Source organism: Strigops habroptila, chromosome 5 (genome assembly GCF_004027225.2).
Source record: "Strigops habroptila isolate Jane chromosome 5, bStrHab1.2.pri, whole genome shotgun sequence".
Lineage (NCBI taxonomy): Eukaryota > Metazoa > Chordata > Aves > Psittaciformes > Psittacidae > Strigops > Strigops habroptila.
In genome coordinates this window covers 68,969,964-68,990,850 of record NC_044281.2, presented here as the reverse complement: position 1 = coordinate 68,990,850, position 20,887 = coordinate 68,969,964, and the positions used below count along the sequence as shown (strand labels likewise).

General features: G+C 47.7%; 1 protein-coding gene across 4 annotated transcripts in view; it reads left to right on the top strand.

Moving 5' to 3' along the window:
• Nucleotides 1–18,597, top strand: part of NT5C2 (5'-nucleotidase, cytosolic II) — a 67,829-nt gene extending 49,232 nt beyond the window's left edge. For 2 of the 4 annotated variants that reach the window (XM_030487942.1, XM_030487943.1), the window contains exons 4-18: nucleotides 4,624–4,741; nucleotides 6,072–6,167; nucleotides 7,480–7,571; nucleotides 7,714–7,771; nucleotides 9,067–9,160; nucleotides 10,147–10,200; nucleotides 11,366–11,449; nucleotides 12,379–12,420; nucleotides 13,516–13,623; nucleotides 13,971–14,037; nucleotides 14,689–14,859; nucleotides 15,571–15,622; nucleotides 15,872–15,932; nucleotides 16,487–16,663; nucleotides 16,899–18,597. In XM_030487942.1, coding sequence (XP_030343802.1) covers nucleotides 4,624–4,741; nucleotides 6,072–6,167; nucleotides 7,480–7,571; nucleotides 7,714–7,771; nucleotides 9,067–9,160; nucleotides 10,147–10,200; nucleotides 11,366–11,449; nucleotides 12,379–12,420; nucleotides 13,516–13,623; nucleotides 13,971–14,037; nucleotides 14,689–14,859; nucleotides 15,571–15,622; nucleotides 15,872–15,932; nucleotides 16,487–16,663; nucleotides 16,899–17,156 — 1,532 coding nt within the window. In that variant the 3' untranslated portion in view covers nucleotides 17,157–18,597. Of the gene's footprint in view, nucleotides 1–4,623; nucleotides 4,742–6,071; nucleotides 6,168–7,479; nucleotides 7,572–7,713; nucleotides 7,772–9,066; nucleotides 9,161–9,919; nucleotides 10,041–10,146; nucleotides 10,201–11,365; nucleotides 11,450–12,378; nucleotides 12,421–13,515; nucleotides 13,624–13,970; nucleotides 14,038–14,688; nucleotides 14,860–15,570; nucleotides 15,623–15,871; nucleotides 15,933–16,486; nucleotides 16,664–16,898 lie in introns of those variants that run through there. The other 2 variants (XM_030487944.1, XM_030487945.1) reach the window with 2 other exon arrangements.
• The last annotated feature ends 2,290 nt before the right edge of the window (nucleotides 18,598–20,887 follow it).

The following is a 20,887-nucleotide window of genomic DNA, read 5'->3' as shown; positions in this document are numbered from 1 at the left end:
CTTACTGCATGTGCTTGCAAACCAGTGCACTGCAGTACAGTGCAGCACTCTGTGTAGGTTTGGTACCAGTTTATCCTGCAATGCTTTGCACATCAGAGCATAAGCGTGTTAAAGTACACAATTGAATTTAGATGTGCTACGTCAGACTGACCCAGTGTGTGAGCCTCTCACTGGCAGTGCCTTCAGATGTAGGGCAAAATTCTTTTCTCAGGTTCCCAGAGTAGCTCCTGACTCAGTCTCCCCAGTCTCCTGCGCTGACATGTGCAGGCATTTTGTGGTGTGAAAGAAAGTGGGTGCCCTGAAAGGGGTAATCTGTCACCAACTGAGGAATGGACAATAATGGCAAAGCCCCAAAAAGAGCACGAGACCCTTTCTTGAACCACTTGCTCTGCGTCTGAGAGAAACTCAAAGAGTTTGTGTCACTTGAGCAACATGCTTATAGCCTCTTCCTCCTGATTATCACTGAGCTGATGATCTAAGACTGCTTTGTGGATATGAGGACAGAATTTTGCCTGCAGGATACACGATTACCAACTGTGCTTTCTCTATAAATCAGTTGTAAGTGTATTTGGAATAGCTGCCAGGCCAGCTTCTGAGCTTACCAGAGGACAGAGCTCCAGCAGATACAGTCCCACATGGCACAGAGCTGTTGCAGTTTTAAAATCAGTCTGATTTTTTTCTTTAACAGGGGAGCCCAGTGTAACTCCGTCAAGACTGGAGTGACACTCTGAATCTGCATCTGCCTCATGTGAGTTAAAATCCTGGCAGCAGCATTTTACATAAACTGGAGCCTCTGTAGAGATTTTTTTTTTCCTTTTTTTTTCTTTTTTTTTTTTTTTTTTTTCCCATTTTCAGGAAAGCTATAAAATTGTTACTGTGTCTTGGCAGCAAAGGTAAAAACAACCACACAAATGCATGAGAATTGCATACCTTACTGCACAACCCCTGCTCATTCCAGATCGGCTTCCCTCCTAGAACGTACTGTGTAAGGGACGCCTGCACTCGTCACAGACCTGAAGGCTTGCAACATTCACTCCTGGGGTATTGCTTTTTACCTTTCAATAGTATAATGCTAAGCGAAGTGATGGTATTAAGGGGAGGCTGAAATGCTGTCAACTGGCTTCTGTGTTTTTTTAAACCCTTGGTTGTTTTCTTTCCACCCTGGTTGCATTATCCATGAGCGCTGGGTGCTGATTGCCCCACACCACTGAAGCATTTGCCTGTGTTGGGACACAAACTATTAAAATAAGGTAGTCCTCCGGAGCTGGGAACTTGCCATGCTGGCAGAGACATGGCCATCAAATAGTAAGAAAGGGAGAAAGAAATCAGAGTAAGTTGTAGCATGTGCTTTGGTTTTACTGTCTGGGTAAGGATGCTTTGAAAATGGGTTCATGGCTCTGCCTCTACACCTGTCACAGAGTTGGGAATGCTTGAAGACTGGGTTCTTCTCAGCTGGGTGAAAGAGCTGAGCATGAGATGTTGCATGGCAAATACCTGAATTCATGGCATCGCCATGGCAAACAGATTCTCTCCAGTTGTGGTCTCAGCAACCAGCTCTGAGGGAGGGAGCTGTTCCAGGAAGGTTTAAAACTACTGTTTCATCATGCAGCTGCAGAAAAAAATACAGGTCTGTCCTTTCTACTCTCTTTCCTCATGAATGCCTGAAGTAAACAAGATATGAGAGAGAGCAACCAGCTCTGAGTACAATATTGAAATACATTTCTTCATCTAGTAATACACGTAACTGGGACATCCTCCCTGAATGTGCTGCTATAGTTGCAGCAGTGTTAGCCTGTTCATACTTGATCTGAAGGAGGTGGATTGTTTGTTTGCCCTGAAGCTCATGTTACTGAAACAGGCATTCGTACAGCTTATGAGAAATGTCAGTGTGTCGTGGCTCATACCGATGGATGCAGCATGAGCTGTGGTGTAGGGTGCTGTCAAAGTGGGCTCGGTGAGCTCTCAGTCTGTTCCGAGCTGTGTGTCTAAAGGAAAAGTTTATCTTGAACAGTAAGTATGATGGTAACTGAGAACAGTTATTGTCCCTTTCCTGTTTCCTGGAGTCCAGTTTCCTGTGTCTCTGTTTAGTTTGTGAATCAAGGAGAAGGCTCTCATTTTCCAGATACTGTGGAGTGGTAGAAAAATAGGGAAGGGACCTGAGGCATGAATGAGCTAGAGGTTTAATTTTATTGAAAGAGACATCAAGGAAGAAAAATCTAGAGGTTGAGAAGTAAGGAGAATAGCTGCTCCCCCTCAAGAAGCATTCAGATTAATCCTGTTGCAGTGCTGCCTTAACAGAGAGTTGCGATGATGAAGGCTGAGGTGGATACGTTCTTCAGCCTTTCCTACTGGTGATTCAGCTTGTTTCCTTAGACTCAGAGGGTTAAAAGGAAGTCTTTAGTGATAAATCTAAGGCAGAGAGGGAAATAAAGGAAGGAATTGAGTGAGGGCATTTTGTGAGCAGCTGGCCACGTGTCCCTCCAGAGCCATTCTCTGATGGAGTGTTAACAAGTTACATAGGTTAACAGAAAGCCCTACTGTTTCCCTGGAGAGGTTCTGCTGGAGCTGTTGATGAACCACTTCTGCTTGTCTGGAGGAGAGGCCAGTGTGCTCCTTGAGATTCCTTGTGTCTGGGCAGCATCATGGTTGGTGAGTTCAGAAAGAGCAGGATTTCCTTGGACAAATGATTTGTTTGGGAGTAGGGTTTTATGGATAAGTTGGTAACATGGCCAAATTCTCAGGAAGCTAACGAGGAGAGTGCAGCAGCTTCATGGACAGAGAGGGGGACTGGAGGCATAATGGGGAGCTTTGCAGCACTTTCACTTTCTGAGTATGTGTAGTATGTGAGTATTTATTACTGTTTTCCTTGGGAAGTGCCTTTACTATCCTGTATCAGAGGAATTCCTTTTTCCAGATGATGCTCTGGTGTCACTCTCACAGTGTTGTTCATCACCTAACTGCCTTTTGCTCCCTCCAGCTCTAGCTCACTCCCCAGAATTGCCTTGTCAGTCACTGCTTTCTTCATTAGCTGTAGTTTCTGATTACTTATTCCTGTCTATAGCTCAATCAACCCTTCCTTTCATAAAGGATAGAAAAGACTACGTGCATTGAATGTTATACCGTGTTGTTGATGTTTGCCGTTGGTATAATAATGCTTGAATTGAAATTGATAACTTTTATTGATTTCAGTTATCTGTTTAAGAACATTGCAGGTTTACTTATTACGTTTTTAATGGGGAAAATTAACTCTTAGTGTTCTGGTGCTTTTTAGATTAAGAGGTACATGAGGCCCCTGAAACGGTTACTGTGATCTGAGTCTTGGCAGTCTCATTTCTTCTATAGTCCTTTTTAGTAGTTTTGTAGTATTTTATGTATTTGTTTTCTCCTCTCAGATTGAGCTTCTGTATTCAACAGTATAAATATGGTGGTGATTACCTGGACAGTACAGACAGTGTGTATTAATATATATTGTGAGGCCCAGAGATGTGCTAGATCTGTCTCAGGAAAAGCAGCCTGCCTTCTAACTAGCTTTACTGTGTAACTTGCACATTTTTGGTTTTCACTTAGCTAAATATGAAGTATTCAAGTGTTTGAGACAGTTGGGCCCATTGAACCCTTGGTAACCCTCATGGCAGACAAAGATTGTATTTGGCCTTGTTACATCTTAGGATCAATTGAAGGCAGAGAGATGCAGCAAATGTAAAGATGCCATCAGAGAAACACAGTGATTTCTGTTTGTTGTAGAAACACAGTAATTTCCTTTCAAATGTTAATTTAATGATCTGATTAAGCAGTAACATTTCCAGTACATGGGAATGTCATTTGCAGGAAGAAGACAGGCCTGATGGTAGGAATGACTTAGTTGAACAAGTCAATTTCTTTTGCATTGAGCTGAGGTGTGTGTCACTGATGAGCAGCTTCTCTGAAATGTAAGAACAGTAAGCTTGCTTAGAAGAGTAGCATTTTGATGCATAAGGGTAACAGGAAACAGATTTTTACAGTACCATATGGTATTATTAACAAACAAATCGTAAGTTAACTTGACAGCTCTACCTTCAAGCTGATTTAGTCTGCAGCAAACATAAATTCCTCTGAGACGAAATCTGAAGACAATAGTAAGCTTTGGGATTGTATCCAGAGCAGTAACAGTATCACAGCAGTGATGAATTTCAGGCTTTCTAGCCATGAATACATGTTTTCCCCAGATTTATTGGTTTCTTCATCAGCTTTGCAAAAACACATCAAACCAAAACCAAGCAGGTGGAACAGGGAGCATTCATGCATCTGCCTAACAGGACTGCAGGGAGAGGAGCTGCAGTTTGAAATACATTCTTCCTGATGCAGAGAGCTGTGATCGACTGATGGATATTTCATCTGATGCACTCTGCTGCTGAAACCTGAACTGTGGCTCTGCTCGGCTGCAGTCCTGGAGGTTGAGCTAATTTCATCGTGGCTCCAGGCTGGGGGACCCGAGGCAGCGAAGAGCAGGAGCGAAGAAGGGAACAGGGAACGTGTGATGTGGAGGAGGGAGGAGGGGAGATGGGTACATTACTTTTAACTGCCTTCTTGTTTAACCCCCTAGCTGTTTTCAAATTTTCTAACTGAAATCTCATCTTGGTACAGTGTATAAATCCCCTGAATACGAATCTCTTGGATTTGACCTGACCGTAGAAAGATTAGTTTCCATTGGATACCCTCATGAGCTGCTCAATTTTGTGTATGATCCTGCATTCCCTACCAGGTAAATGACTAACAGATACTGACCCAGCCTGCTCGAGGCCTAAATATTTGTTCTGTAAAGTTCATAGGCAACACGTGAGGCCAGGTTTTCAGAGTTGTGCCTGTGAAGCCTGTGGTTGACCACAGATCATGGGAAAGGGATCAGACTGCTCTGGTTTGTGGAAGGGCTTTGAACACATGAATTCATGCCAGCAAAGGAGTGTGCAAGAAAAGAGGCCTGCTGAAAACATGGTCCAGAAATAACTTTTCAAAGCAAAGACAGCAGAGACACAATTGGACTGGGAGTTAAATAAAAATCCAGGGTGAAGGAACCGTTACTGTCCATCATAAGGCTGACGGAATGCCTCAGAACATTTTTCTTTAATGATTTTAATTAATAGTGTCCCAGTGCATAAGACATCCTGAAAATTAAGCTGACAGTAAGCAATAATAAAAGTGGCATCAATCGAGTTGACTCATGTAGATCAATCAAACACTGAAAGCAAAATTAATGGTGCCAAGTTACTAAATTCTTATATTTTGTCTTTTGGTAGCAGTGGTAAAAAGGACATTGCTTGTTTTAAACAAGCCTTTTGATCTTACTCTGTGCCTTTGTTTCCTCTTGTGCCTTTGCTGGATTTTTCTCTTTTGGACTCCTTTGGGGGTTCTTTAGAAGAGATGGACCAGAGAGTCTGTTGGTTTGCTGCTCCAGTTTTCAGTCTGGAAACCTCCTTCCTTCCCTCCTCTCAGCATGTTTTATACCAACACTCTTGCTGGGTGCGCCGATGCCTGTGACAAGACAGTAGCCCTTCACAAACCTGTGATGAAGACTCCATTAAATTCACTGCCTTCATCCCAGGGTGGGGACAGAAGGGATGTCTCTGTGGGAAGGCTCCATTCTCCAGATGCAAAATACTAGATAAGTGAGACAGCGTTTTGCTGGAGTTGGAACCAGGAATGTCCAAAGCATTTTGTGCAATAGTTACATGTCCATGTCTGAAAAAGAGGAGAGAAATTCCTTTATCACACCTTGCTCTCCCTTGCAGCCCAGCAGGACTGTCAGGGAACCGCAAACACAGGAGTCAGATTCATGACCCTGTCTAAGAGGCCCGTGTCCTCTCTGGTATGTGCATAGCTAAGCCTCTGCCGGGTTAAACGGTTCTGTTTTCAAGATCGATTGCACCTTTCACCTGGCAGCGCAGGGCTCTTGTTGCTCACCTGCAGCCAGGTAAAAGGCACAGTAGGGACCCCATCTGCATAGTAACAACAACTCTGTTCTGCTCAGACTGCTATTGAAATGGTCAGCGCTTAATACATTTGCTTCTTCATACCTTAAATCGCTTTCTTAACAGAGGCCTGGTGTTTGATACCCACTATGGAAACCTGTTGAAAGTTGATGCCTATGGGAACCTCCTAGTGTGTGCACATGGCTTTAATTTCCTCAGAGGGTGAGTGCTGACTCTCGGCTGTTCTTTTGACTTAATATGCTCTTTTGTGTCATTGATCCTCAGGGCGCCCATTGTATAAGGAGTCGTGGGGACTCCACTAACAGCAGATGCTGTATGGGTGTTCCTACAGCTCCAGGATTGACTGGGGATGAATCAAGGTTCCCAGACACAGCAACAGCCCAAGGTGTTTGTAGAGGAAATGTCCGTGCCAGCACAGGCACATCTGTAGTGTACTGGGAATAGAAGAAAGTGTGCTGTGGGGAGGGGTTAACGGGATAATCCAGGGCCATTCACCTATCCTGGCACAGTTTAACATCATCAGCTGGTCAGTTAAGACAAAGCCATTGTATGTGGGCTGCTGGGAGCAGAAGTGACCTGTGCCCCATGAGACTGTCAACTCCACAGCCATTGCTAAGAAGGTTCAAGGGCCTGAGCTGGCTTGGTGAAGGAACAAGGTTGCTCTACTCCTTTGTGTTTCTGACCTTTGAGGGTGTCAGAAGTGAGGCATTGCCTGCCATTTCCTGCAGCCTTCCCTGGCTGCTTGCGTTTCTCTTGCCCTGGAAAAGGTGCTTTAGGGCGCAGAGGGGACCTCAGTGCTACATGCCTGATGTGTCCCAGCAGATCCCTTCGTATCCCTGTTGTGAGGGTGGATGGATGGAAGGCAAGCACAGGCCAGCTCAGGGCCCCCAAGGTGACAAACCTTGTCATTGAAGGCCTGTAAGTCCTTGCATCATGAAGCCAAAATTTAGAAAAAGTCCTTGTCTTCTGTGCACTCAAGTTCCTCTTTGAGTCAGTGAGCTTCAGAGGCCCCAGAAATGAAGGAAACCAGAATAATTAAATTACTTTAGTCATTGCCACCCTGCTGATAAATTGCAGAGGGCCCCAGGCAAGCCTCCCGCAGCACAGCCCTGCACTCCCCTGCTGAAAGCTGCTCCAGGGAGTGTAAAGCAACACATGGAAAGTGGGGGAAAGTTTAAGATAAGCAAACAATGAAAGTGCAGATGATTTAAGGCATCCTCATAGCCAGCAGCATGGGGCTTAAGGTCGAGTTGTGGACTCTTGACCACTCTGTTTCCCTGTGTGGGCTCTGCTCAGTTTGCTGACTCAGCAACGAGGGCTTTGTGCCTTGCTCTGCCTGAGCCAGCACAGTGGATGTAGTTTTGCTCTTGCACCACTAATGCATGTGGGAAAGCTGGGTGTCAATTAAAGCACAGCAGCCTGTAGTTAAGGGACCCTGCTATTTTGCAGGTCAGCGCATTTTATGCTCATTATTTTTTGTGGTTTCATTTTTCTCCACCTTATCTATTCTCAGGCCTGAAACACGGGATCAATATCCAAATAAATTTATCCAGAGGGATGACACAGATAGGTTTTACATTCTGAACACATTATTCAATCTACCAGGTGAGTCTAATGTGAGCCAGCACAGGGCTGCTTCTGTGCTTGTGAAGCCAGAAAAGCTTTGCTAATGTCATACCCTACTTGTCTGTTTAGCTGACTGTATGATGTTATCCTTGTTTTAAAATCTTGCTTTGTTTCTTTGCAGAGACCTACCTATTGGCTTGCCTAGTGGATTTCTTTACTAACTGTGACCGGTACACTAGGTACGTATTCCCTCTGGTTCAAGGTGCTGATGGTACAGTAAGATTGTTATTATAAAGAGCAATTCAGCACAGATGGAGCTGTTCTTAATTTCAGTAGAGGCCCCTCAAGTGGTTTCAGTGGGGAAAAGTTCAAGCCTCTTATTCTTTTGACGCAAAGAGAATTTAGTGGTGACAAGATGATCTGTGTGTACAGCAGAAACTGGTTATGAGGGTTTCCTTCACAGCATATATCAGTATCACAGTACTGACTGACACTGGTATTCGGGCCAGCTCCTAAGACCACACACGTGTTACAGGGTGGTTACAGGCACCAGACAGCTCATTTTGAACCTCTGACCAGTGGAGCCATGTTTGAACTGGTAACCGAAAGGCTCAGTTTCCTCAGTCTGTTACCACAAATCTCTCATGTCATAATTGAGGACTTAAAGGTGAAATGCTCAGGCACATTGTGCTGTAAAAGGCTGTTTGTGCAACAGGAGTATTTACCTTGTTTTCAAATAGGTGTAAGCATAAAAACAGGCTGTGGTTTGAACTGGAAAATGTGAATGTTGGTGTGCTGCTGACTCATGTGATGGGTCATCTTTGCATATTATGTGAGTGGAAGGCAAAGGTTTAATGAGATTTTACCTGGGAGCAGAGAACTGTTTATGCCAACAATCCATCAGGTGAAGTATCCTTTCTCATGACAGGCATCATGATTGCTGTTATAATAGATACAGTTCTGTTTAATCCTTCTTGATTTCTTCTGATGCAGACTCTCTTGGATGTCTCAAAGATGCGTCCACAGTATCTTGTAGAGAAAATTTCTTATGTTAACTCTATACACCACAGAAGTAGTTCCTTCCTCTCAGCAGCGAGTATTAAATTCAGTTGATTTCCCTGGCACCCCCTTCTTTAATGTTGGAAAGAGGGACCGCTTACTTTCTCAGTACCATTCATCTTTTGTAAAATGCTGCAAACTGCACAGTCTCAGTCTTTTCCTTCTTGTAGTGCTGTGGTGGAGAAATAACAGTTGCAGGTCACAAAAGGCTGTAATACTGCTATGGAGGCACAGGCCTGTAGTTAGGAACTCGCATCCTGTCCATTTCAAACAAGTGTTCTTGGGTAACATGCAGATCCTGTTAAACTCTTGTAGCCTTTTTTCAAGTCTGAGCCACAGTAAATTAGTAAATAAGAATCCATTATGGTAAGATGAAAACACAAGCTCCAAACAACATTTTGAACTCTCTCCTTGACATGTTTCTTACCTGCTGTGATTGATTTACCACTACAATCTCTCTTCTTTCTCCTCACAGCTGTGAAACGGGGTTTAAAGATGGAGACCTCTTCATGTCCTTCAGGAGTATGTTCCAGGATGTCAGAGATGCTGTTGACTGGGTTCATTACAAGGTGATTGTGGGAATTCATTGGGATGTCTGTAGTTGTAACTGAGTTAGAGGGACTGGTTTGCGACTCATGAGTTAAGGTCTGTTATTCCACTTTTGGGCAAGAGCCCCGCTTTGCCGCCTAGTGAGCAAATAATAAATTGCAGTTGTATATAAGTCAAGATCTTGACTGCCCTCCTTCTACTGGAACATTTCTGTCTTGGCTTCCTATTCCTTTTTATTGTGCCCAGGTTCCATTTCTGCACTGTAATTAATGGGTTTTAGAACTGAAAGTCCACAACTTGTACATTGTCCTAATGATTAAAACAGCATTTTACTGTAAGTGGTTTACATTGGTACTGTCTTACATTATCTGAAAAGTACCTGCATAAAACAGAAATACATCAACTCTTCTCTATTTAGAAAGGAGGGGCAGTTCATCTTTTCACACACTTACGTGCAAATTCAGAGTCTAATTTTGTGAGCATTAACATCTGGTTAAAGACCTGATTTTCTTGTTTTTCCTCATTCATGAGGTCTGTTGGGGTGGGATGGAGAACCATCACAGGAGAACTGCTCACAGTTGTACTTGTGGTGGTCCTTTTATCCATGCAGAAGTCAGGAATCTATTTTTCTTTCCTTATGCAGTGTTGTGTGATACATGTTGGAGTTGGCCTTTCAGTAAAGCATTATGGTCAGTGTTGGAGACAGGTCGTTGACTGTCTTGTTTGGTATGGCAAATCTATTTTTTGTTTGTTTCTATTGTATTCCCTTCTGAAAGGGTTAAAATGCTGTTGAAGTGGATTATTTACCATGGTGAGGGAATCGATGGATCACAGAGTTTGTGATGGTCCCTGCTACTCAAAGCCTCTCATCTCTAGAGTCACTGGTTCAGATTCGCCCTGGTTTGTACTTTCACAGCATTTTAAAGTGTGAAAGTTGGCATTACTTTGATGTCTCTTACATCATAAGTTTCCATTACCTCACTGGGTTCTGTTGTTTCTATTTTAGGGATCACTTAAGGAAAAGACCCTTGAGAATCTGGAAAAGTATGTGGTGAAAGATGTAAGTGTGAAGTTACTTTACTTATGCTATATGATATTCTGTAGTGAGTAGGCAGGCAAGACATAAACATGCTGATTTGCTTTACTACATCACAAAACAGATAACACTGTGATTTCTATTGTAAGAACCAAAGACAAAGTGGAAAGTTCGGACGCAGCCTTTATTCTGAACCAGTGATCCACATGATTTCGTATTCATGTGCACATGTTTTATGTAAAATATAAAAGCCAGAGGAAATGTTATCACAGGACACAGGTGAATACACTGGCAGGGGTGTGTGGTTTCTTTTGGTGGTGAAAGCAACTGTGTTCCCTGCCCATGTTTTCTCTGCCCAAGCAGACCTCTTTTTAAAACAGGAATGATGAGCATCTTTTTAGACAGAAGTATTCCTTAGCCATCCAACAAAAATGATACATGTCTTTAACCATAAGAGGCTGAGGGAAAGCTCCTGAGTCGCCAATGTCCAGTCTCTTGATAGCCCCAAAATGTGTGTAAAGCACATCTAATTGAGCAAGCTGCAGTGGTTCCCTTACTTTTGCCCTCTCAAGGCCCCTTTGGACCACTTACAGTATAATTATTCTCTAGTTTAGATGAGCTGTGTGGTGGAGTATCACTTTAAAGCAGTTAACCTTGTTTCTAGTTACATGCCTGTAGAACTCTTAGGAAACCATTCTGTGAGGTCATCAGCTACTCTGGCAATGGACTGAGATTTATGATTCAATAAAAATAGCCCCAGGAATAAATTCTCCCTAATTTGAGGTTGGAATTATAATGTGCTCCAACTTGTGGCTCGTGTGCGCTCAGATTTCACCTGCCTCTGGGCCCGTTTTGGGAACAGACTTGGAGCTGGAGGAGCTGCTCCAGCGTGCCTGGCACAGAGCAGATCAGTGGGAGCAGCACAGGGTGCCTGGCACAGTGGTTGGCAAAGGCACCACTGCCAGGTGGTGCTGAGCCCTTCCCTCTCACCTTCCTTCCCTGGGCTGTGCTCCGGAGGGGTGTGAAGGGGATGGACTAGCAGCTTTCCTGGCTCTGGCCAATACAAAACATGTTTGCTTGATTGTTTGATTATCTTTGTTTTGTCTGGTGGGATCCTAGTTGAGAGTATTTTGCCCATGATGAATCTCTCTAACTTTTGTGTCTGACTTGTGTCCCCCTTGGCTTTCAGGGGAAGCTGCCATTGCTGCTCAGCCGCATGAATGAAGTTGGGAAGGTGTTTCTTGTCACAAACAGTGACTATAAATACACAGATGTAAGTGCTGCTTGAATTGTTGTGTTGGTATATAATGGAATAAGCAAAAGTCAGCCATTCATTTGTATGGGTTTTGGTAGGACACCTTCTGGTGGAGAATTAGTGTTTTCTAAGCTAGGTGTAGGATGGTTTAGTGGTGAATGCATATTAGGTCTTGAGTGATCTTTTTGTAGTCCTGGTTCTGCTACTGACCTAATATGGGCCTGGCTTAAGTCCCCCATGCCTCACTCAGTTCCTCAGCAATTAAAAGGCTGGAAGAGAAAGTGATACTCATTTTAGATTTCAGCATCCTTTAAAATGCAGAATTTCCTTTTCAAGTGAGATAGTATGAGGTCACTAGACTAGGTGACCTCAGGTCACCAAAGCTATGGTCCTAGAATCATAGAATAGAATCATAGAATAAACTAGGTTGGAAAAGACCTTTAAGGTCATCAAGTCCAATCATTACCCCTGGACTGCCAAGACCACCACTAAACCATGTCACTGAGGGCCTTGTCTACACGGTTTTTGAACACTTCCAGGGACGGTGATTCCATCACTGTCCTGGGCAGCCTGATCACCCTCTCTGTGAAGAAACTTTTCATAATATCCATTCTAAACCTCCCCTGGTGCAGTTTGAGTCCTGGAGAGGTCTAAGAGCCAGAGAGGGCTGTCTGCTGTGCTGTAGCAATAAGTGTGGTTACTTCAACTCCAGGTAGATGTCAGGATGTTGCAACACTGCTAGTGCAAAGATAAGTGTGCCATTTTAAAGCATTGCAAGTATACCTGAAGCAGTGTGCAGATTTCTGAGGCAAATGTGTTCTTTGATTGTAAAAATTACTGGGTTAATTCCTGTCACTTGAAAGTCCATCCATTCATTTTAGCTTTTATAAACTACATAAATGTAAGTTTAAAAACATGTCTTTGAATACTTTCTTTCTGTCTTTCAGAAAATTATGACTTACTTATTTGACTTTCCACATGGACCAAAGGTATGTGATTTCTGGACTGCAGTTCCAGTGGAAGCTGATGTGCCTAATTATCTGTGTAGTTGGAAGGCATTTTAATCCTGCTTCATCGGCCGTGTGGGATTTGTTGCTTTAATCTGGTTAAAATACACTTGGTGTTTTGTGTCCTATTTGAATGGGATCAAAGCAAATACAATATAATGAAGAGAAAAGAGGCATCATCTGGTCTCAAACGATAATCTGTGTTAATGATAACATTATTTTAGTGATAACACATTTTAACTGTGGCATTTTGCAGCCAGGTTTCTTAGGAATCTTGCACAATGCAGCAGAAACATTTATGTGCCTTGATTATGGTAACTCCAGAAACTTTAGTCTTGTTTTTTCTAGTTTTCTGAGGTTAAAACTCAGCCCTGCAACTTTTGGAGAGCAGTTTATGAGCAGAATTTATACTGCTTCTTCAATATCCCAGTGGGAGGCTCTCTCACATGCAAAAGATGTGTTTTCACTCTATGCTCTAAAGGTAGAAGGTGGCCAAGGGAGAAATTTTCAGAACATGAAAAATCACCACAACTGATAGATCAGAACGCTCCTTGCTGTGGTCCTGGTCTCCGAAAGAGGGGAAATGTGGAGCAGAAGGGGCTTATGAATGCAGTGTCCTTTGGGGAGGGCTGTGATTCAAAGCCTTGCCCTGTAGAATAGAGTCCAGGCATTTTCCCACCCTTGGCAAATGTACCAGCATGGCCTTGTAAGGCTGAAATGTGAAGCCGCATGTGTCTGGATCTACGCAGGATCTCACCTTGAGAAACAGTGGCAGCAGTGTCACTTACAGCATCTCTTTACACAACAGCTGTGCTGGAACATGGATGTCCAGTGCAGTTCTCCAATCTCACACCACATCCTCAGTCCTCACAGCCAGGCTGGGTTGGGATGGGCTTGCTGCGAAAGGGGAGTGCTTTAAGAGATGGTGCTGGCATCATACCGCAAGAGGCACGAGCTAGGGGATTTTGGTGGACCAGCAATGTCACCAGGTTATGGCTGCGGACAATGGCACTCCACTTAAAGTCCCTGTGGTTGATTGTTGTGCCTGACTGGGGGGTTTGTTTTTTGCCTTTGCAGCCTGGGAGTGCCCATCGGCCGTGGCAGTCCTACTTCGACCTGATCCTGGTGGATGCACGAAAACCCCTCTTCTTTGGGGAAGGCACTGTGTTGAGGCAGGTGGACACGGTGAGTGGCAGATGAAGAACACCTCTACAGCTGGAAAGGCTCATGCACCTCCTGTGTGGCACCAATTAGTGAAAACAGGCGGCACAGTGTTAGACAGGACCTGCCCCACAGATGGTGGGCTGGCTTCTCCTCTTAGCGTTTCCTGAGCAACCCCATCACCTGGGGCACAGCAGAGCTCAAGGCTTTGCTGGCTTCCTTAACGTACCACAGATGGCTATAGGAAAAGAATGTGGAAAGCCATCTCTAGGCTGCCTGGGAGTGAGAGAGACAAAGAGTAGAGTATGAATAGGGCAAAAAAGATCCAGACCATCAGCTGTTCTGTATTAACACAATGTCTCCTTCCTCAGGTGACTGGGAAGCTGAAGATTGGTACCTACACTGGCCCACTGCAGCACGGCATTGTGTACTCAGGAGGTGAGGCAAGAACCCTTCTTGTTCTGTGGAGTGGCTCTGATGTGCCCTCGTGGCCTTCAGCCACTCTGGCTGTGAGAGGATTTGTGCCAGGCATTAGGCAAGGTTGTTTTTTGCAAAGCACATTGTACTGTGCCCTCTGCACACTGCCCCAGAAGCTCTCCAACATCACTGCTCCCCAGTGGCGGGGAAGAATGGACCCATTCCTCCCCAAACGCCCTTTTCTTCCTCGCCAGGGAGGGTCAGGAAATGCCACTGCAGGGCTTGTGGTGGAGGGGGAGCTGCAGCTGGCCCAGTGCAATGTTTCCAGCTGTACTTATGATGCTGCCACCAGTGTGACCAAGCTTGGAGGGTCCCCTGAGCCAGAAAAGGGATGTCTGTGATGCCCAGGGTTCCATTATTGGGGTGGGAGGCAGTATGGCTCCTCTGCTGCTGCCATTCATGGGGGGTGTGTGTTGGCAAAGCTGCTCCTGGGTGAACTTTGCGGTGAGTGGGCAATGCCTTGTGCTGCCACAGCCAAGCAGGGGTGCTACGTTTAGCAGTGGAGGTTTGTGGGAGGAAGTGCACATGCTCTGTTCCTAACCCTGGCCCTCTGAAATGAGCCACGTGTTTCCTTTTGGCTCCCTATTCTGAGCCATGCCATTCTTCTCTCAGGCTCTTCAGACACAGTCTGTGACCTGCTGGGGGCCAAAGGGAAGGATATCTTGTACATTGGAGACCATATCTTTGGAGACATCCTCAAATCCAAGAAGCGCCAGGGCTGGAGGACCTTCCTGGTGATCCCCGAGCTGGCACAGGAGCTGCACGTCTGGACAGACAAAAGTGGTAAGTGGAAACCCCAGGCCAGGCTTTGCTCTTGCTTGCCTGGTGCTGTGCCCCTGAGATCACCAAGGCATAGGAGTGCAAGGGGAGAGATCACACTGGCTTGTAGCTTCTCCTTTTGGCTCTTTTTCCCTGGGTCAGGGTGTCAGTGGCAGGAGCTGGAGCAGCTCTCCATGGACTAGTCTCGGGGTCCCAAGGCCTTTCCTGTGCTCTTTCCCAGGCTACTTGTATGTGATCAGCCAAGTGCTGACTTGGCCAGGGAGAAGCTGGAGCTCGGTGGGGTTGAGTCGTTCCTCATCCATAACCCTGGAGCCGTGGCTCCTCTGCTGCCAAAGTGCTGTGAGTTTCCCATCCTACTGCTAGAAAAGCCCTACTGCTTTTCTCTCAGGTTTGCCATTTGGTGTGTAAATAGGTCTGGGGCTTACGCAAGTTGCATATTTAGTGACAGTTGCTTGTTGGAAGGTTTTGGTGAGAGCTGCAAAGGTTCAACCTCAAAAACAAAAGGAGCACCCAGAAACTAAGCCCAAAGCTCTGGCAGTGGCACAGTGTGGTTGAACCCTCTCCCTGCACAGTGGCTGTGAGATGCTGTGCTCCTTGATGCAGTACCCCTCCACTGCTCTGCAAGGAGAGCAGGCAGGATGGTGCATTTGCTTTCAACCCTGTTCATTTCAACTGTTTAACTTGCCTTTTCCCCTTCTTTTCTGGATTTTCCAGCCCTTTTTGAAGAACTGCAGAGTCTGGACATTTTCTTGGCCGAGCTGTACAAGTGAGTGTTCAAACAGTGACAACCTTTCTGCTGCCTCTCCCAGCCTAGTGACAGCTATTGAGCAGCTCTGACAAAACCTTGGGGTTGGGTTAGCGGCACTGCTGCTGGAGCTTTGACTCAGGCCTGGGCTCTGCCCATGAGACCAACCTTCCCCTCCAGACCAGCCTCCCTCCCCTGAGCCCCCATCTCACAACATCTGGTTCTGAAAGGCTTTTCACACCATGTATTTACCTTCTCGCCTGTAACTAGGCATCTGGACAGTAGCAGCAATGAACGCCCCGACATCAGCTCCATCCAGAGACGCATTAAGGTACCAATCATCAAAATCCCTTTTCATCCTTTTGGATCCCAAAGGGCTTGACAACCCAACCCCACTGCTTCAGCCCTGAAATGCTTTGCTCTGCCTTTGGGTGGGCACAGCAGGCTTGGCAAAGCTGATTTGTCTTTGTGGACGCAAACAGAGGAGCTCCTCAGCTCACTGGTGTCACTGGCACTCCTGAAAGGCAGCCTGGTCTGGAATAGGGTCTCCTCCCTCATGCACACAGCAGCACTGACTGACAGTGCTCACTGCTGCAGAACAGGGTGCTGGCACACACATGCTTGGAGGGGCTGTAGCCTCTGGTTCGGCTGGCCCTGGGGTGCCAGCCTGGGGCAGATGCTGGCCCTGAGCCCGCTGCTGCCTTCCCCTCTGTTAGCTGGGACTCAGCTGTGCTCTGATCCCGCAGGATATGAGCACAGAAAGCTTTGCTGCAGATCCTTGCAGATCTCACGTAGCCCCCAGCCCTCGGTGCACTCCACTTGTGTTGTCATGGCTCCGCGCTGCTGCCTGCCCGGCCCAGCATCTGACCTGCCCTTTGCTTGTAGAAAGTGACCCATGACATGGACATGTGCTACGGGATGATGGGGAGCCTCTTCCGCAGCGGCTCTCGGCAGACCCTGTTTGCCAGCCAGGTGATGCGCTACGCTGATCTCTATGCAGCCTCCTTCATCAACCTCCTCTACTACCCCTTCAGCTACCTCTTCAGAGCCGCCCATGTCCTGGTGAGTTGCAGATCCTGGGGAGATGGGTATGGCTCCCAAAGGTGCCTGTGCTTGTGTTCGTTAACACTTCCACAAGCTTCAAGCACTGGGAATGGCACCTTGGAGGCTTGGGTGGTGTTTGAGGCACCTCAGGCCAAAGGGTCACCTTCTGGGGTTTGCTCTCCATCTGTCTCAGGGAGATACCCTGGGACTGGGACACCCTTTTCCATCTCCTCTCTGTCTCTTGCATGTGTAGATGCCACACGAGTCCACAGTAGAGCACACGCACGTCGACATCAATGAGAAGGAGTCGCCGATGGCCACACGCAACCGCACCTCAGTGGATTTTAAAGATTCTGACTACAAGAGGCATCAACTGACCCGCTCCATCAGCGAGATCAAACCGCCCAACCTCTTCCCCCAGGCACCTCAGGAAATCACACATTGCCACGATGAGGATGACGATGAGGAAGAGGAAGAGGAGGAAGAAGAGGAAGAAGAGGAAGAGGAATAAGAAGGAAAAAGCAAAGCATCTCTGAAGACAGACCATGACTCTAGCAGTGATCAGGAGCGGATTCCTTTGTTGGGGCCCTTGGGGTGATGGGTTGGGGGGGTGTGATTCTTGCAAAGGCACATTTTGGAAGTGTCCAGATACTTTTAACAAATTAACACTAATTAGGAGGAGACCCTTGTTTTCAGTTTCGCAGACGGTTTAAAAAGCTGTTGGGTTCTGCCTGGGTGGTGCATTCAGATGGGACTGCCCACTTGGGCGTCATGCTGCTCCCATTACATTAGGGATGCTGCATGTTTCTCCCTTTCCCATGGTGTGTTTCATCTGATCCTCATTTGAACGGTGTCCTGTGAACGGTTTTTGCCATTTGTTACGTTCTCTGTGGAGAAGGAAGGGATGTGCTGGGCCCTGCAGGAGACAAAATGATCCAAATGCTCCTGCCCGTTGGGTTGCTGCCCTTAACCCTCTGCTTCTGGGTTACACACTGCCCCCTCCCCATGTTAGCCGGGGTGTTGCTGTGGTTTCCAGCACTCAGTTTACCTTCTGCTTGGCGTGAGTTTCCATGTGTCAGTGGTTCGATTCCTCCGGCTGTCACGGATGGCGGTGGGATTCCAGCTCTTGCGTATCTGCAGCTGTACATGTTTCGGCTTGTAGGTGCTTGTTATCCTCTCCCAGTGTTCCAGACTCTCTTTCATCATCGGCATGTGATGCATGTTTTCCAACACATTTCTCCAACAGCTGAGCCGCACACTGTGTTCTCAACTCCTGTAGTTTCAGCAGTAATTATTAACCCAGGAGCTTGAAGCTACTGCTGTAGCATTACATTACTCAGTTTGTTTTCCTATTGCTGCTTATTACTGACCTTTCTGTCTGCTCAGCTTTAACAAAGTGAAGCATCCCAAAGGCAAACCCAGCCACCACCTGGAGCGAAAGGCCTTGTTATTCCAGGGTGTCTGCCGTAAACTAGGGAACAGCACATGCTACAGGGAACCCTGCAGCGGGAACCGGGAAGCTCCAACCTTGGCTGGCAGATGCCCTTGTCTTTGGCCTGGAGCAAGCAGAGCCTCACCGCAGGCTGCAGTGGCCAAGGAGGGTGATGGCTGCAGGGGATGGCAAGTGGTCCTTGTGCTGGAAGTCACCCTGGGGAAGGTGCGGGGCCGCACACAGCCAGACAGCAGCACCCTGTGGTTTTCCTCCGTGTCATGGTGCAGCCTCCCTTACTCCCCCCTGTGCCGTTCGCTGTGAAGGGATTACAATGAGGGCCCTCTTGTAGTTAATTCGACTGTTGTTTCAGTACCATAAACTCATTTAATATTTTTTTTCCATTTTAAAGTACCTTAGGAGACAATAAAAAAAAGAAAAACCACATCACCACCATCTGAGCAGGAAACGCTGCTGCTGTAGGGGCAGTTGTTCAAGTCAATAAATGATGTTTTTAGAAATGCCTGGTGCTTTGCGGCGCGGTGATGAGGGCAGTGCTGGAGGTGGCAGGGAGAGCCAGGACTGGTCTGTGGGGGTCCCCGTGGGAAGGGTGGCTGAGGAAGAGGGAAACCTCTGCAGGACCTGGTTGTGCAGTAGCCGTGGGTCTGGCTTTAAGGGCTTGTCTGATCCCCAGGTGGGCAGGAAGCAAGGAGGGCTCAGGAGGCTTTTGTTATCCCCATCACCTTCACCTGGGAGGCACAGGGAGACAGAGCAGCATTTTGGCCTGGATTCAGAGAGTGAAGAGGGACTTTTCCATGGGAAGGGCAACACTCCCACCCTGACACTGCCTCCAGCATTGCCTCTTTCCGGGGCTGTTTCCCCCATGGCCCATGCTCATCAGGGGCTGCAACCTGGTTAAACAGGGCAAAATACCCATGGAAGGCCAGTGCAGCCACAGCAATGGCACCAGCTGACCCAGCCTGTGTGCTCAGGCCTTGCCCATGACCAAACCTCTCATATCAACCAAACCAGACCAGGTAAGGCCCTGCCATCAGGGCTACCACAGCAGGATTGTCAGTACCTGTGGCCAAACAGAAAAGCAACACTAAATGGATGCAGGTGGTGGGCATCAACAGCCAACGCATCAGGAATTGCTGAGAGACCCAAACCCAACACTGGGCCCTGACCCCTTGATTTTGGGGTCTGGAAAACAGCTAACATGTACCCACAGTGAGGTCAGCTGCAAGAAAGGTTTGAGGAGCTGTTCCCGAGCCCTTTCACTAAAGGCCATGCTGGGCTTTGCTATGTTTAAACCTCATTTCTCCAAGTATAGCCACTTGGATTTTTTGAGCTTTAGCTCAGCAGCTGGGGAGGGCGCGCGGCTGGGGAAGGGAGGTCTGGGAGCTCCGAGCATTCCTCCTTCCATTCCTCCTTCCTAACCGGTCGCCACAAATAGCTCGCTCCCAGCCCAGGGCTATTTCTGACCATGATGGGGAGAAGACTCTTCAAGGCTGGAGCAATGGAAAGTATTTGACCCTCATTTGATGGTGGGAAAGCAGCAGGCAGAGGGAGCCTGATGGACACACAGGCGCTGCTCACTGCCCGGCCTTGTGCTGCTCTGCCCATCCATGCTGCCTCTGCCATGGTGTTGCAGTAAGAAAAGCCTTTTGCCCCTGCTGCGCAGGGGACATGGCCACAGCCATTTCCTAGCCCACACCAGTGCTGCTCGCAGGGAGCCGGTGCCCTGGCAGTACCTTGTGCCTCCAACCAGCCCTGCAGAGCCCCAGGAATAGCCAGTGTGAGCTGCTCTCGCTGCAGCCTCCGCCACCACCCCAGGGGATGGGCACACTGTTGCCCACTGCTGCTGGTCTCTGCTGCAGCAAAAGCCCAGTGGGAGCACAGCCTCAGGGACTGACTTCACACCATGCCCTGAGCTCTCCCTGACCTGGGTTCTGGTTTCTCCCCCACCACGTGCTCACCCTCACCGCTCCACAGGGATGGAGGGGGCTCACAGTGGCTTCACAGAGCAAGCTCTACCAGGAACAGGAGCCCAAGGGTCACGCTGCCCTTAGACACTGCCCTGGAGATGTTTTGTTTTGGGCACTGCCAGCAGGTCCTTCTGAATAGGTCAAAGTAACTAGAGATGCTCCCAGCTCCTCATGCTTTACACCGGCTCTTCTCCCAGCAGAGAGCACCCGCTGCAGCTGCAGCACAAACCCAGCATGGAGGATGCAACGCCCTGTGCCGGTCCCTGAGCAGCACCTACTGCAGCCCCAACCACCTGCGGGGTACCCTGACAAGGCAGTTCTGTAGGTGCAGAGCCACCAGCTCACCCTGCCCTGCACAAGGGTGCTCACCTCCAGCAGACAGGCCCTGGGGCTGCTGGGCTGTGCAGTGTAAGCAGGAAGGCAGGGTCAGTGGGTGTGCAGGCAGAGCAGGGGAAGGGAGGGATGGTCCACTAGGGCTTAACAACCTGTGGGTACAAAAGGTGCCCCTGAGCAGGACTCACACAGCACATGAGAACTGGCCTTTCGCACTGGGGGTCCCCCCGCTGCTGGCCTGGCCATGCAGGAAGGGCACAGCACAGCCTGAGTGCTGCTGGAGCATGGAGGACACAGAGCCCCGGGTTCATTGCTCCCACCCTGCTGTCACACTGCAGCCTGGAGCCATCCCACCTCCCTGCAGGGACCGGCGACTCGCACCCTCCCTGCCAGGAGGCCTGCCCTGCTCCTCACCGCTGGAGCCAGCCCCAAGCTTGCCTGCACATTACTTCTACTTACATCCTGCTTGCAGCATCCCATCCTTCACCCGCT